The sequence below is a fragment of the Arachis ipaensis genome, chromosome B4 (genome assembly GCF_059453495.1).
Source record: "Arachis ipaensis isolate K30076 ecotype BB chromosome B4, ASM5945349v1, whole genome shotgun sequence".
Lineage (NCBI taxonomy): Eukaryota > Viridiplantae > Streptophyta > Magnoliopsida > Fabales > Fabaceae > Arachis > Arachis ipaensis.
This window is the reverse complement of record NC_142439.1, coordinates 6,212,821-6,229,587: the sequence shown is the minus strand read 5'-3', so window position 1 is coordinate 6,229,587 and position 16,767 is coordinate 6,212,821. Positions and strand designations below refer to the sequence as shown.

General features: G+C 35.5%; 2 protein-coding genes across 2 annotated transcripts; both read right to left on the bottom strand.

Annotated features, from left to right (window-relative positions):
* Positions 1-100: 100 nt before the first annotated feature.
* LOC107638628 (soluble starch synthase 3, chloroplastic/amyloplastic) lies at positions 101-7,287 on the bottom strand. Its single transcript, XM_016341980.3, has 16 exons — positions 6,833-7,287; positions 6,595-6,646; positions 5,359-6,504; positions 4,990-5,198; positions 4,340-4,610; positions 3,727-3,902; positions 3,284-3,391; positions 2,813-2,922; positions 2,418-2,523; positions 2,024-2,194; positions 1,815-1,943; positions 1,427-1,609; positions 1,186-1,317; positions 978-1,089; positions 762-885; positions 101-639 (listed from the first exon to the last, which is right to left on the bottom strand). Exons 1-16 carry the CDS (start codon positions 6,917-6,919, stop codon positions 501-503), a joined length of 3,255 nt encoding a protein of 1,084 aa, XP_016197466.1. The 5' UTR covers positions 6,920-7,287; the 3' UTR covers positions 101-500.
* A 3,613-nt stretch (positions 7,288-10,900) lies between these two features.
* Positions 10,901-12,541, bottom strand: LOC107638627 (ATP synthase gamma chain, chloroplastic). The gene has a single exon (XM_016341979.3). It carries the CDS (start codon positions 12,337-12,339, stop codon positions 11,212-11,214), a length of 1,128 nt encoding a protein of 375 aa, XP_016197465.1. The 5' UTR covers positions 12,340-12,541; the 3' UTR covers positions 10,901-11,211.
* Between the last annotated feature and the right edge of the window lie 4,226 nt (positions 12,542-16,767).

Here is a 16,767-nt window from a genome sequence, read left to right as displayed (position 1 = left end):
AATTTTCTATGTTAATATTCAACAAATGAACATTTATACTACTTTTGACTTATTATTTGTAATATTATAAAATTAATTCAAATACATTAACCATGCACAGTTTTGAAAAAAGTTATTAAATATTTTGATTAATTAATACAATAGCAACACATTATTAAATAATATATCTTTGAATAATATTTATTGAATAATGTATTTAAATATTTGAAAGAAAACAAAAACCTAGTGCAAAACTTAACCTATTTTATTGGATGCCACTAAAATCATTAACCATCTGAGGCTCTTCTACACAAAGTGATGCCACCTTGCAGTAGCAATCTTTGACTAGGATTCACTATATGTAACTACCAGTTACTTTTAGACCAAAACCTGTACAAAAGAGGGAAGAATCTCAATATCACTTTGAAGGTAGAAATTTTCAGGTATGCTTTATGTGAAGTTGATAGTCGATAACTGTTTGATGATAATTTAGTCAAACTTGTCAAATTATTTAACGACTCTTATGATGCAGCCTTGCGTGCTGCATGGTAAAGCTCCAAATAATCAAGGGCAGGCCGGTTCCAAGACCAGTCTTGCTCCATCACCCTTTTGCATAAACTGTTGAACAAATCACGCCCATCATACCAAGCTGATATTGCCCTGAAATGTTTCCATGAAAAGCAATCAATGTTTTTGTAATGAGAATAAGCATTTAAAAGTTAAAACTACAGAAACATACAACAATAACCATGCAAGATGATATAAGTATAACATAAACTCACCTATTTAGTGCATAATCAACACCCCCAGCATCAGCTCCATCAAAACTAAATCCATTTGGCTCGAGACCTTGCGTTTGTGCTCTATCCTTATCATGATCAACATCAAATACTGTATCGTAAAGTCCTACATAATTATGTCAAGATGAATTGTCAAGTGAATTCAATAGACCATAAAAATTAAAATGACAGACTTGAAGAATTGAAGCAGTTACAAACCTCCAGTTTTTCGAACAACAGGTATTGAGCCGTATCTCATTGCAGTGAGTTGAGTGAGTCCACATGGCTCAAAGATTGAAGGAACTAGAATGAAATCAGCACCAGCATATATCTAGAACACAAAATTCAGCACAGTAAGTAGTGCTCCATTATGCAGTACCTTGCACATATATTACAGAACAAGATATTGAAGTTTTTTGAGTTCTACCAAGTGCGAAAGAGGCTCATCGTATGAAAGGCAAAGTCTGGCATGATCACTATGAGAAGAATGTAATTGATTGGCCAAATTCTGAAAATCATTTTGGATGCGATGGTCTGGAGCCGAACCCAGTAATACAACCTATTTCCAAAGTGTTCAAAATATAAAAGGAACAATAAGATATTATGTAGGGAGCTACATCATTGCTGGTGCACACTGAAGTGTAATAAAATATGAACAGAGGACAAACCTGTCCACCGCGTTCTAGTGTGCGCCATATGGCATGTTTGATGAGATGGATTCCTTTCTGATGAGTCAATCGAGTAATGATTCCAACTAAAGGAAGATCAGCTTGTTTCAAACCAAGCCTTTCCTGGAGAGCTTGCTTGGCAGCTCTTTTCCCTTCAACAACATTTTCAGATGTGTATGGTACCTGAAACAATTATATTTTCTCATATCAATGACAGGTTTCAAATATTCATTCAAAGTTGCAGAAAAATATGATGCAAGCATCTGAGCAGTTACAATATTTTGGGGGCATGGATAAGAAGACATAGTTCTTATTTGAGCTGCTATAGACAATTAGACATAGGTTATCAATAAGTCAGAATGTTAACTACATGTATAGGTTTACTTACAGGAATAAAATTGTCATTATAAGGGTCCCATATATCTGGATCAATTCCATTTATTATGCCATGGAACTTGTGAAGATTAGGGGCAACTGCAGGATGTCCAGCAATCTCCCTTGAATAAGTGGGGGAAACCTGCAAAACATGTATGAGTGAAAATCTGAAATGAAAAAACACAACCAGAGTGCAGAAGCTAAGAATATAATTGCACTTACAGTTGTAGCCTTGTCTGAGTATTTCATAGCTTTCGCAATGAAGTGAGCTCCAAATTCAAGGTTATGAATTGTGAAGACAACTTGTGCTTTACTAAGACCATAATGTGCATAGTTTTCTTTAAATAACCATGCAACTGGAGCACTGGACCAATCATGGCAGTGAATTATATCCTATTCATTGTTAGGAACCATTAGAATACATCCTTGAAGATGGAAATTATTTAAGAGATTTCTTATTTCTTTAACAAAACTTTTGTATGCTGCATACAAGGTTATATAAACAAATTATGTCAAATGAACATTTCAAGGAAATGTTTGAATGTAATAAGTTTAACATATCTATCAAAACTGTAATGGAAGTAACCATTCAATCACTAGTCAAATGATGTCTTACAGGATGGAATCCACTTTGGAGTAGAAATTCAAGAGCAGCATGACAAAAGAAACCAAATCTCTCTGCATCGTTATTACGACCATATACACATCCAACCCAGAAAAATCTGCAGGAAAGAATAGAGATTTATCAAGCATAGTTCTATTTATGAAGGAGGTTGGTCTACTCATCTCAATCACAATGTTCATAAGGTATGTACAAAAAGAATATGTCAGAGAAACACACTACAAGCATATGCTGTCCTAAAGAATCCAAGAGTTTCAAGACTAATATGAAGCAATTTTATTATGATAATGTTCACTTCAATAAGGATATTACAACAACCGTGACCCTCTAATGAGTTATGATTTCCGATATACTTGTACGAAAAAAGGATGGAAAACCAAAGCGTTTACCCATTTTGAGGCTCCAAAAAGTAGACAGAGAGGCCTTCAACCTTTCCATGCCATACTTTTATTTCAGTTCCACCCCAGAAATAGCTTTTGTGAAAATTGAAGTCCTTTACCTGCATCAGAAGCCATATATTAATATAAAACAATAACACTCACAAACATGAACAAAATATATGCATTTTCAACAAGATGTTAAGGAATGTGCTCAACAATAATCGCCTTTACATTTTAGGAGAGCAATCCATGCAGATGCTTTACAGCCAGATAATGAGAAATGTGCTCAACTAGACCTTCATGTCTATACAATACTGTGATTTATTTCATATTGAAATTCAGGGTATACAATTTTCAACAATGATTGCAATATCATACTCTATTCTACAGGAACAGCTCATAATGGAATACAAGTAATACAGGACATAGTTTAGGATGTAATAAAAGTAAGACAGCAACTTGGGAGAAATAAAAGCTTACATTGCTAAGGTTCAAACAGTCATACTTTGGAAGAATGATGTCCACATTGTGACTTAAATCCTGGACGGCCCGGGATAGACTAGTAACAACATCTCCAAGGCCTCCAACCTGCCAAATGTATATACCATCAACCTTTTTTATGAACAAAGAGCAATTATGGAAAAGAAATATTTCTAACATCCCACTTCTAGAGTGTTGAATTCAGATTTCCTTGAACATTAAGAAGTTCGGACATTACAAAAGGTCCTTTTTCTTTTTCCTCATCCAAATGGAAAATTCTATATTTTCAGACATCCCAAATTCCACAATTTCATGCAAAGGTCTTGAAAGATAAAACATTGCAACTTATGTGTTGATCTACAAAGAGACGACCATATTTAACTGTCTGTCACAACTGTAAATTCCCAATTACTATGAGCCTTGGGATTAAAAGGAAAGCTTGCCTTTGCAATTGGGGCCATCTCAACGGCAATATGGATGATATGCAAAGGTGATTCCTTTACAATACCTCCAAAAACAGGTATGTGATAATCCATTCCAAATTTGTTATCAAAGACTCCACCATCTTTACTCTCGGAGAATACAAAATCCATCATGTATGCATCCAGTGGAACCATGACTGCAGATACACAAAATCATTGTACTTCTTCAGGAATTCACAAACACATAATTTATCAAGTTGTAGACAAATAATATTTGCATGGGTGATGCAGTTCATAAACTTGACACAGATGTCATCATTACATTTTTTAGCCTTCAGATCAATGGTTAGTCTACAGCTTAGTAGACAGCAGGTTATGGCAATTATTAATACAACAATTTAAACATTCAAAAGTTCATCAATATTTCTCATCATTAGATTTATCTCTGACTCTATACAATGTCCTTTTTTCTTCTCCCTCCCCTCCCCCCCCTTCTCTCCTCTTTTTTGTTGTCTTTATTCGTGTGTGGAATTAGGAAAGCTAGACATTGAAATCCTTGATATTGCTAATTTCTGGATTCTGGGAAACTATGGTGCAATCATCTTTCAAAAGTAAAAACTAAGGGAGGACTCACCCGTGGCTTTAACATGAGTACCATTTTCTGCTGGCAGCATTCTTTGAGGTGGCAAAGGACCACTACGGTGAGACCAACGATTAAACGAACATCTAAACCAGACCTCAGGTTTTCCATTGAGAATTGTGTTGGAGGGATTATAAAATACTGTCACTGTGCTTCCTGCTTGAACATCTAGAGGCTCTGTGTAGACAATATGCTTTTGGGAAAGCAAAAATCCTTTCAAAGTTCTTTCCTTTGTTTCAGCTTTCATTTTTGCTGTATTTTCAGCCTGCAAGAGCAGGACAAAATTAACATTTGGTAGCCGATATCTATCCTAATATTTTTTTGGCTTTTATTTACCCTTCAAAAGATAGATTAAGAGAGAAATTAGTGTTTACTATTTAGGAAACAGTTATAAGCATCAACCTAGAGCTTTGCCCTCAACAGTTAGAAGAATTTCAAATCATAGATCAAAATACAAAAGATGAGCTTCTCCACAGCCTTGAGAATAAAACATAAGAATGTAACTATTTCTTCTATATGCATATATTTGCAAGATGGTAAACAAAAATTAAACAACTGATAAGCTTTTCTTTATGTTCACAAGTATCTAAAGTAGCGAGTGCCTCAATGTTACCATCTGGAAGTCATCTCAGGTATGAACAAACCTTTGCATGAATAGCTTCTTCTCTTAACTTCCTTTCCTCCTGGAGTTTTTGGTATATCAGCTGCTCTAACTCAACCCAATATTTTTCATCAGGTATTGTGACAATAGCATGGAAGTCTTGATTACTATTGTTATCATACACAATAGCATTTTGAGGTGGACCATCAGCAAATACCCAATCCAGTACAAAAGCTTGTTCAGGTACAACGACTGTATAAAACAAAATAGGTGATAACTGATAAGTCAGCTGTTCACATCATAGTACATATTTCATCTATTCACACTTTTTCCCAAGTCTAGTAGAAGATTATTAATTTCAAGGAAATGAATAAACATCAGCAATAAGGAGAAGATATGTAAAAGTGTATACCATCAGTATACCACCAATCATCGCCTTTTACGACAGGTTTGTTAAGCTTTTGTACAATTGATAATCCATCCTTCCACTTATTGTACCCACCGTGAATCCAAATTTCCTCAGCATTTGTAAGAGGACCTGAGCTTTTATTATAATATAATCTAATCAAGTCCTTGCCTTTAAATTCACTAGGTTCAACATACCAAACTTTATCAAGGGACCTCACAGCATTTTCCATCAATTGTGGCAACAATTCTTGCCTTCTTTCAGTTTCCGCCCTTGCCTGCAACCTGTCTGCTTCTTTAGCAGCCTCCTCAGCTTCCCTTCGTCTTTGCTCTTCCGCCTGTCTTTCCCTTTCGGCTTCCTCCCTGGCAAGCTTTTCTAGTTCCTTTCGTTTCTCCTCCAGCAAGAAATCTTCGAAAGCTAGCGCATCCATTCCACCAACAACGGGTATGAAGAAGTCTTTTTGGTCATTATTGTCATACACATCCTGGCCATTGAAGAACACAAAGTCTACTTTGTAGGCTTCTCTGGGAATGTGAATTTGGCAAGACCACCAATCACCTTTAAGATGTGTTTTACTTAACCTATAGGTAAAAGATTTCCACCTCCAATCATTAAATGCACCCATGATGAAAATGTCTTGTTCATAACTTAGTGTTGAAACACTTTTGTTAAGAAACACTTCTATATCTTCATCAGGCTTAACTACAGGAGGATATACAAATACCTTGGTCCCTTGTGAAAGGTTTTCTTCGGCGATCCTCTCGATTTCCTGCTTGCTTGAATTTGCTTCCAACTCTAACTTCAACAACCGAGAAGCTTCCTCATTTACAGTTTCCTCACTTATTTCATCATGGTTATCAGAATTGGTTCCTTTTACAGTTTCCCCAGACTGAAAATTCCCAACTTCCCCTTCACCAGCTTCCTCGGCATCAATACTCCCATTGAGTCTTTGCCTATTATCATCTCCTGAGATGTCTTTGTCACTAACTATTGGAGCTAATGAATCCCCCTTGGCTCTACTATTATTCCCCCTATTCCCATACCTGTTCTTGTTGCTTCTTCCAATTGGTGATTTTGGTATGAAACCCTTGGAAGCAAGGCCCTTCACCCTTGAGCTTGATCCCTTCTTATGCTGTCCTCTCCTTGAAAAATCTACCAAAAGGTAAATCCCAAATTCATAAAGTTGAAAAATTAATTTGAATAAACATAAAATAATAAAGGAAGAAAAGGGTAGCTCATAACCTGAATTAGAATTGATGCAATAAGAACCCCTAACTGCCATGCTTGGTGAACACTGAAAAGGTAAAACCGTAAATTCGATACATATGAATATGATATGATATTATTTTCACATCCAGAGCAATTCAATCAATTTCAATAAATAATAATTAAAAAAAAAAACAGAGCAAAACAGAACAGAACAGAGGAGACAACATTCGAAGACAAAGTACGATGAAAAAGAAACATGTTGGTTAATTACTTGTTGGTAGCTTGTTGCCGCTCTTATCGGAGAAGGAAATGGGTTGAGATTGAAAGATGCGGTTTTGCAGCTGAGTTGCAAAGACATGTCCGTAAAGCTTCCTACTTTGCTTCCAAAAATGTCTTTTTTTTTTTGTTTCTTATTCTATGATATGATCAAACTTCACTCTGCACATGCTTGTGTTTGATCAATGAATCCGTGCACCAAAAACTCGTATCAAAACCGAGGGTAAACGAATGAAAAACACGAAAAGAAAATGAAAATGAAATGTAAGAGTTTGTTTGTAGTTATGTGACAGTGGCAATGTATGTTAGGCATGTCAGCTGACAGCCACACATATTTATAATTATAATATAAATAAATTCGAATCTGCTATTCCATTCTGTGAAGCTTTGTTGTAAGTACAGTGTGATGAGCATTCATTAGTTCGTGTAACAAGTAACGACAGCTTCGCCAATTTGATCGATCATCCAACGGCTCAAAATGATTCATGTTGAGTGATTTTTGTCAGATCAAATCAAATGTTGTCTTCTGTCGTATTTGCATGTCACTTTTCATGAATATATTGTTATTGTTATTATAATATGATGATGAGGATATGATTATGATTAATTAAAATTCTGCCAACCTGAAAATCAAGTTGTTACTATAATTTGATTTTAAACAAAAACATAGATTTAAGTCCTAGAGTGATCTCGAATCTCGATATTGTGCACCAAACTGGTCTGATTTTAATCCGGTGAATGCTGGTATTTATCACTTTGTACTTAAGTTACTAAAAAAGATAAATAATAATATTAATAAATTTTAAATGATTTATTTTTTATTTTAAACATTTTATTTTTTATTTTAAAAAAAAAGTTAGGCAATTTAGACACCATAAAATTCACCTTTTAATTATATCAATTATATCTCTAAGATTATTAAAAATATACATTGTTTGGTTAGTTCCTAATCTATTTATTATTACCAAGGTGTTGATGTAATTTGATGATGTGGACCGTTAGTGACACAAGTTACTTTATGGTTTGGTCATGTAATCATATGATGATAGGTCGATCAGTGACGCGGCATGCTGACATAGACAGTTGTGCCACGTTTTATAATAATATTTGGCCACGTATTAATTTGTGCCACGTGTTCTAATATTATTTGTCTAAGTGACATTCACTATGTCATCATTGTAAATACACTAAATTGGTCCCTAATTTTACACTAAGTGATTCATTTTAGTCTTTAAAATTAAATGTCGTATACAAATTAGTTCCTTCATTAATTTTTTTTATTTAAAATTTTCAATATCTTAATGCAGAAAATTTAATTCTATTTTTTCACATATTTAAATATAAGTACATTTAATAAATGTTTTTATGATTTTAATTTTAACATAATAATTTAATACGGAAAAATACACTACCTAGGCTAATTTTTCATGCAACAAAGGAAGAAATTATATATTTATTTTTATTTTAGATAAGATTATCAACTTAGATGACTAAATTATCATCTCTCCCGATAAATACTCCAACAAACTCAAGTATTTCTCAACTTAATTCTCACATCAATTAGCTTAAACTCTTGGTGACTTAGGCATTTAGAGCATATAACTACATCTATCAATTTCAGATACGCCTTGTAACAATGATTATGTTATTTAATAAAAGAATTATATGATTGATTAAAAAAATATTTTTTAAATCCAGAAATGTGTATTTCATGGGAAACGAAAAATTTTAAAAAATGCATAATTTGATTTTTGATTTCTTGTTAAAAATACGTGTATTTTTTTATGAAAATAAAAAAATTTGTCTAATTAATCATATAATTTTTTTAATAACATATTTATATATTATAAAATTTATCAATATTAAATTAGAAAAGAATTGTATGATTAAAGTTAAAATCTTAAAAATGTTTATAAAAACATTTGTATTTAAAAATACGAGAAAAAATGAAATTGAAAATAGTGCATCTAAAATATTAAAAATTTTGAATTTAAAAAAATAGAAAAAATTCGTGAATGGATTAATTTGATGCACGACATTCAAAATTAATGGCTAAAATGAATCACTTAATGCAGAATTATGAACCAATTTAGTGCATCTATAATGATAATATAGTGGATAATACGTGAATGAATAATGTTACGATACATGGCACAAGCACAAACAGACACATGGTCAAATAAAAAGATTCATTCTCTTCATAAAAAAGAGGAGGTAGAAACAATAAAGATTTATTTTTCGACTCATCCCTGGAGTTGAATACCCCCCTCAAGAATTGTTTTTGATCCAATCCGGAGGAATCAATAGAAAAGACAAATCCCTTATGATACACCAGATCTGGCTCGATTATTGATAGAGTGAATAGATCTGCCATTTCTTGAGATCTCTCTTCTGATTCAAAATCGTGGTGTAACGTGTATCCCCCCTATTCCGTTCATGGAATAGATGAAATAAACCAAAAAATGGATTTTTGTTCAAGAATGAAATCTTATTGGAACTGTCCAGTTCATCCTTCGGAACCATATCCCATTCCGGATCTGGTCAAATACTATTGTGACACATAGTATAATCGTCCATGTCAACATACTAGGTGTCACTAATGGACCCGTCATCATACTATTACATATGGTCATACTATGAAGTAACACGTGTCACTAACGGTCGACATACCGTTAACAAAAAATAGATCAGAGATTAATATAATTAAAATCTCAAAAACGGTTATAATGCATTAAGTTAATTTCAGAACCACTTTAAAATTTAACTCTAAAAATTTATCATATTTTACTTTTGATATCCATATAAATATCTATAATTATATATTATTATATAAGTGAATATAAATATATAGTATATTTACTATTTAAATTATCATATAAAAGAATAAATATAATTAAATAACATATTAACTCTGGTAAAAATTTGTTTATAAATCCAAGCGCATAGTCCAATATTAAGTTATCGGAGTAGTTGAAAAGTTATCTGGGGGAAGATTTATCATTTTTGCCAAATTCTCTGTTTCCATCATGGTCAGAGGAACATTCAAGAAGGTGAACCAATCAAAGTGAAAATCAGATTTTCCGTTTTGCTTTTGGCTTTTCTACTTTAAGAATGCTAGGGGACCAATAATTTTTGTGATTTGTAGCCATCAAATAGCCATCAATGATGGTTTTAATGATGTGAGATTAATGTGAAATTTCATTTAATGGCTTATTTTTCTTTGCTGGTTACATGCTGGCTAGAATTTAACAAAATTGCTAACCCCTAGACTTTTCTTTTCTACTTTTCAGTTTCTTCTCTCACGACAACTTGAAGAAATGATGCGAACCAATCAAGCTGAAGGGATGCCACAGCAACAAAAAAATCAGCAATATATATGGTAATAGCCAGCTATTTTGTGACATTTATTTCTCTTCGTTTCACATAAAAATGATGTGACATACATCTTTCTTATTTGGTTATGGGAATATTCCATCCTTAACTATTGGAATAATTTCTTTTTAAATTTTCAGAGAAATGAGTACAATGGGATTTTATTAGAGTTTGCATGGAATCAGGGTTTGTGGTCTTCCTCTTAATAACTCAGCAGAGTCCTGTTTACTGATAAGAGTGATGATGCTTGTAAAATAAACAAGGACAAGTTAATAGGATTTCTTGAACTGACCAGCTTCACCCTGATGATTCTGGTTTAGTTTCTAGTTTCACTGGTGAGATGTTAGGTTTAGCATACATGGTGAAGCAATTCATAATTTGTTTGAAACTTCTAAATCGATTTCAACTTCAAGAGTTTCATAGTTTATGTTGTTGGCTTTGGCAACAAGTGCTCGTTAAAGATGTTTATGCTTCCAATAATATTTAAGAAAGAAAAAACAAGAAGCAAGTTTCATCTTCTCAATGAAAACCTCAATTTCTTAATACCTTAAGCAAGACGCTGATCAGATGAAGTCGTGTGTTATTCAGAACCTTTCTTTTTTGTCATGTAAAATCCTTGTATTTTTAAAGGATCGTCTTGATCACATGCAATTCTAGTCAAAAAAATAAAAGTATAGCATGTCCATGGTGGTTGCAAATAAATCAACAGAGAACTCTGGGAATTTTATGATATATAGATCTATTTTATTACATACATAATTTGTGAGATGAAAAGGAGGGAAAAAAACTTGACAAAAAAAACCGAAAGGTTTCGGTTGAGACTCCTAGTGCACAAGGTTTTTTGCATTTCAGAAGTGCAAAAATCGCACAGTTTCATAATTGTCATAAATAAGAACATTAGAATGTAACAAAAGGGAGTAACAACACCCTTTTATGATATTGGATACCTACAAATAAATCCAACCATGGATGATGATAATGATGATGAGGGCCAAAAATAACCTATTGAAGAGCATTGGCACCAGCAACAATCTCAAGAATTTCACCTGTGATCTTAGCCTGACGCTCCCTATTGTAGACAATGGATAAGTTCTTCTTCAATTCAACAGCATTATCAGTAGCACTACTCATTGCACTCATTCTAGCAGCAAGCTCACTTGCAAGTGATTCTTGAAGTGCTCTCAAGACTTGGCTGTTGAGATAAAGCGGCAAGAGAGCATCAAGGATCTGAACAGGATCCTGCTCAAACTCCAAGATTGGTGAATAGTCTTCTGTCTTTGTCCTCACAGAATCTCTCTCCACAGTTAGTTTTCCTTCCTTTGTTGTTAGCCTGAAGAACTCATCATCAGCAGCATCAACACAGTTTCCATTGATGTCACAAATCTCTCCCTTTGGTGACAGCGGAAGTAAGGTGTGAATCACAGGATCTGATTTCACCAATGACACAAACTTTGTGTACAAGAGTTCTACTTTGTCAACCTCTTCACTGATGAACAATGAGAAGGCATCATCAGCAATTGCCTGAGCCTCTTTAGCAGTTGGGAGTGTTCCTCCTTCTAGAAACCGATCAACTGGTATGTAAGGTCTACGGAGGAAGTAAGAGTTACCCTTCTTGCCGACACTAATGATAGTGTAGTCAAGACCAAGATCCTTCAATTCAGCAATTCTTTTCTCGGCTTTCTTAATGATGTTATTGTTGAAACCACCACAGAGACCTCTATCACCAGTGCACACAACCAGTGCTACCTTTTTCACTGGCCTAACTTTTGTGAGAGGGACATCAATGTCCTCAGTTTGGAGTTGCTCGTTGATGTTGTAGAGGACCTCAACAAGGGTCTCTGAAAAGGGTCTTCCATTGACAACAGCTTCTTGAGCCCTTCTGACTTTAGCAGCAGCAACAAGCTTCATTGCCTCTGTGATCTTCTGTGTGTTCTTAACAGATTCAATGCGGGTTCTGAGCTCTCTGAGACCACACTGTATTGGGGTGACAGAAGACCGTGAGGGGCTGCATGAGGGTGAGTTTTGTGAAGGGAGCTGAAAAGGATTAAGAACAGAACGGAAGGAGAGGTTGGAGGCATCAGAAAGGGAAGGTTTTGAAGATACCAACATAGTGAGGTTGGAGCAAGACATTATTGCAGATGAAGTAGTACTTTTGGGGCTTCTGTAATGTAAGTAGATTACAGCAGCAGAAAGAAAGGGAGAGAAAGAGGGTTGTGGTGTATTGGTTTGGTTGGTTTATGTTGAGATTGATGTTATCCTCTCCTTCTGTGTTCATAGATGCCCAATTTGCCATGGTTGTATCAAATGGGGAATGAGTGGAGGGAATGAGAGGGAGTGGATGAGGTTTTGGGATAACGAATTTTGACGGTTGGCGGAGAGAGCAGATTGCTGTGTACATGTGGTTCTTGTGGGTCCAATCTGATGTGGCTGGGTAACACAAAATCTTTTTTTTTTTTTCTTTCCTTCAAATTAGATACACTGACATCTAAAATCATCTGTTGCAAGTGAAATGGTCCGAATTTCGACTTTTCAATATTTGTTACTATATCATTCATATTTTAACCCTTAATTTTCACCTTTTCCGTAATAATTGAGGTTTGAACCCCAAAAGCATCATACCACAATTTTCTGCTTGTTATATCAGAATTTCGTTGGTGCTGAAGGTATATGCGGCTATTCGAGCTGTGGCTTTTTCTGCTCTTAATTTGTCATGTAAAGTTGTTAACTCTAACACAAAAAAATTCGACAAATAGAGATTTATACAATTCAATTCTATCATGAATTATGAGGCAATGGTATGCCTATAATTAAAGTGACTTGATAACTTCACATGACAAATTACAGGGGTTGGGGACTTGGGGGACTAAGAGTCTTATTGTGTCAAAGATGAACCAGCTAAGAGGATAATTCTAACCGCCACATATACCTTTAGCACTAAATATTTACAAATTACAAACACTAAATAGCAAATAGTTATACAAATCTAAAGTCCCATTATAACATAAGAGTCATGTTACACATTTAAGTCTTTTTCGTAAATAAATCTAACTAAGTTGGTCCAAGGTCAATAAAAATCAATTTCATTAATGAGAGCGTGAATACACGCTCCAACTACATAAAATGTTTTCGCGTTCCTCTCTTTCTCCTTCTTCTTCTCTCTTTTCTTCGCATTTCTCTTCTTTCTTCGTGTTCCGATCCCTCTTTTTTTTTCGCGTGTTTCCTTCACATCATCGTTCTTTTTTTTGCTCTTGTTGTTTCCTTCGCGTGTTTCTTCTCTCTCTTAGTGAGTTTGCATTATTAAACATTTCTTCTTCTTCTTTGTTTAATTTTTTGTTTTTATTCTTATTAAAAGAGTAAAACCAGAAGAATAACGAGAAGGTAAAACAAGATGATGGACAAGAAAAAAATGATGATGATAATGATGAAGAAAAAGAAGGAGGAGGAGTTTTGAGTTTTGGTTCATTCTGAATTTGAATTTCGGTGCATTCTGGATTTAATTTCGATGCATTTTGGTTTTAACTTGTTTTAAATTGAATTTGTTTGTGTGTCGTCGTTATTAAAGAATTTCAGTGCATTCTGAATTTAAAATGTTATACATATAAAGAGAAGACAATGATAATGACAATAATGATAATGGAGAAAGGAAAGAAAGAAGGAGATTGAAGAAATTTAAATGAGAAAAGGAGGATGGGGAGGAGGTGTGGTGGATGGTAGTGGCAACAACAATGATAACAAAGGAGAAAGATGAGAAAAAAAAGAGGAAGAGGAGAAGAAGAAGATGATAATAATGAAGAACAAGGAGGAGGATGAGTTTTGAGTTATCATTTAGTAGGGATGGCAACGGGTCTCTATAGGGCGGGGACGTGCCCCCCGCCCCCGCCTCCATTACCTGTCCCTGTCCCCACCCCATCCCTGCGACGAGTAGCGGGGACCCTGTATCCGCTGGGGACCTGGGTATCTGTGGATTTTAAAAAAAATTGAAAAAACAGAAAAAAATTTGAGAAATATAATCAAAATCATAGCATTCAGAATCAGAAATATAAATTAGGATTAACAGAATCAAAATCACACCAAATAATTAACATAATCAGTATCACAATAATCAGAATCAGAAATATAAATTAGGGTTAATAGAATCAAAATCACAGCAAATAATTAACATAATCAGTACCACATCAATCAAAATAGAATCAAAATCACAGCAATCAAAATCAGAAATATAAATTAGGGCTAACAGAATCAAAATCACTTTAAAGAGACTCTGACGCGACGATAGCGAAGAGGCTGATGATCTTGCTGGATGACGAACAGGCTCTGATGGCGAGGAGGCCCTGACGCGATGGCAAAGAGGCTCTGATGCGACGCTGCTGCCTCGGTTGGGTCAGGAGGCGACGGCGATGTTCTCCTCAGTTGGGTCAGCGGCGACGACGACGTTCTCCTCAGCGACGACGATGTTCTCCACGGGATAGGACTTAGGCACGCGATGATGCATTTCTGTGGTGAGCCAGTGACCAGTGACCTCGAGAGTGAGAGTGGAGAATTTCGACGGTGAGGGGTAGGAGGTGGCAGACGACGAGAAGACGAGGCGAGGCTCCGACGCGAAGACACACTCCCTGCTACGGTGAGTGTGAGGGTGACCTCGATAGGTGGCGATGAGGGACTGAGGGGGTGGGAGGTGGCGGTGAGGGGCTGGGAGGTAGCGGTCGGCGGTGGTGACTGTGCGTGCATTTGTGAGAGGACTCAGAGGAGAGGAGAGGCTGATGGTTTAAGGGTGAAGAGTTTGAAGAGTTTCAATTTGGGGAGTGACGGCTAGGGTTATTTCATATATGTTATATATATAGTAAGGGTAATTTAGACTTTTCATATATACGGGAATTTAATGGGTCCCCACGAGGGGGGACCTCTATCCCTTCCCCCGCCCCGTTTATTACACGAGGCCCCGTCCCCCGTCTCAATGGGTAAAAAATCGTCCCCGTATCCGTCCCCCAGCGGGTAAATCCCCGCAGATACCCGTCCTATTGGAGATTTTTGCCATGCCTATCATTTAGTAATTTCGGGGCATTCTGGATTTAATTTCGATGCATTCTGGATTTAATTTTGATGCATTCTGGTCTGGACTTCTTTTGAATTGAATTTGTTTGTGTGTCATCATCATTAAAGAATTTCGGTATATTATGGATTTGAAATGTTATACATATAAGAAAAAGACGACAATGATAATAATAATGATAAGATGATGATAATAATGATGATGGAGGAGGAGGGGGAGGAAAAAAAAGAAGGAGATAAAAGAAATTCAAATGAAAAAAGAAAAAAGAAAAGGAGGAGGAGATAGAGGTGGAAGTGGTGGCGTCGTCGTGGTGACAACGACAATAATGAAAGAGCAAGATGAGAAAGAAGAAGAATAACGCAGAGAAATTTGAATAAAAAAACAAAGTCAGCAGAGAAAGAAGTCGACAAAAGACAGTTACAGATAGTGTCATGTTCAGTCAAAGGTTGTTACAGATAGTGGCGCATGGATGTCAATTAGGTTATACCAACTTGGTTGGACTTAATTGGGTAATTAACTTGGTTGTAGAGCATTATTCATAAGACAAATGGAAAGAAGAATTCTTTATCTCACCACTTGAGCACTACAAACTGCCATCAAACATTTGCAACTATATTGCATGCCAAAGCTGCCATCATGAACAATGCAAACAAACTTGGTCGGTTCATATGGTGCATCATTTGCTGCACTTCAATCAACCATCTATTCTTTTGTATTTCAAACAGCCAATCCTATATCAAATTTGATTTGGTTTGCCAAAACACTCTCCAGGCGTTTCGTGGTGTGGCGAACACAAGGGGGCCTACAATTGTGCAATGTCTGTGGTATTTCCCTTCTCTGTGACTGGTTTACCAATTGTCAAGTTTACGGAAGCAGGGTCCTCACCATTTGTACCCCTTCCAATATGCAACTTTTGAGAGCAAAGGACTAGATGATGTCATTGTAAGGAGGATGAAATATACGTATATATATTAATGTGAATTGGTAATGTGGTACAATGAATATTCAAAATTCTCAGTCAATGTAACAGTAACATATAATTGTGAGTAAATGGAAGAAGAAAACAAAAAAAATATATTGACAAAAATTTTAGAACTAAGGAAATAATTGTAAAGTCAAGCCAGAGTCAATTGTGAGTGCTGGATACCTGAAGAAAATGAAGAGGAAGGAATTAAGAAGAGAATAAGGAATTGAGAGAGAGGAAAGCACAACAGAATTATCAAGGAGAAAAGGAGTACCACATCATGATGCCCTTTCATAGCCTTCTAAGCGAGTACTTGTAGTTCTAATTCTCTCACTTCTTCTTGGTCCTTGATGCAACGAGTCATTCTCCACGTGTCCCCTTTCCATAACTAACTTTTCCCCTATTGAAATGCTTGCATTCACCATTCCATCATGATTCTGTTTTGCGTGCCCTACTATGGGTTTTGCTCCTTTATTCATACACGTAACATTATCCTTTCCATTGAGAACAACCTTGTCCTTAAGGTTGAATTGAGAAAAAACTC

Coding starts and splice junctions, on each gene's coding strand:
- LOC107638627 (XM_016341979.3), bottom strand. CDS start 12,339: ATGTCTTGCTCCAACCTCACTATGTTGGTATCTTCAAAACCTTCCCTT.
- LOC107638628 (XM_016341980.3), bottom strand. CDS start 6,919: ATGTCTTTGCAACTCAGCTGCAAAACCGCATCTTTCAATCTCAACCCA. Junction 3,903..4,339: donor TACTCATGTTAAAGCCACGG/GTGAGTCCTCCC, acceptor GTGTATCTGCAG/TCATGGTTCCACTGGATGCA. Junction 3,392..3,726: donor AGATGGCCCCAATTGCAAAG/GCAAGCTTTCCT, acceptor TACATTTGGCAG/GTTGGAGGCCTTGGAGATGT.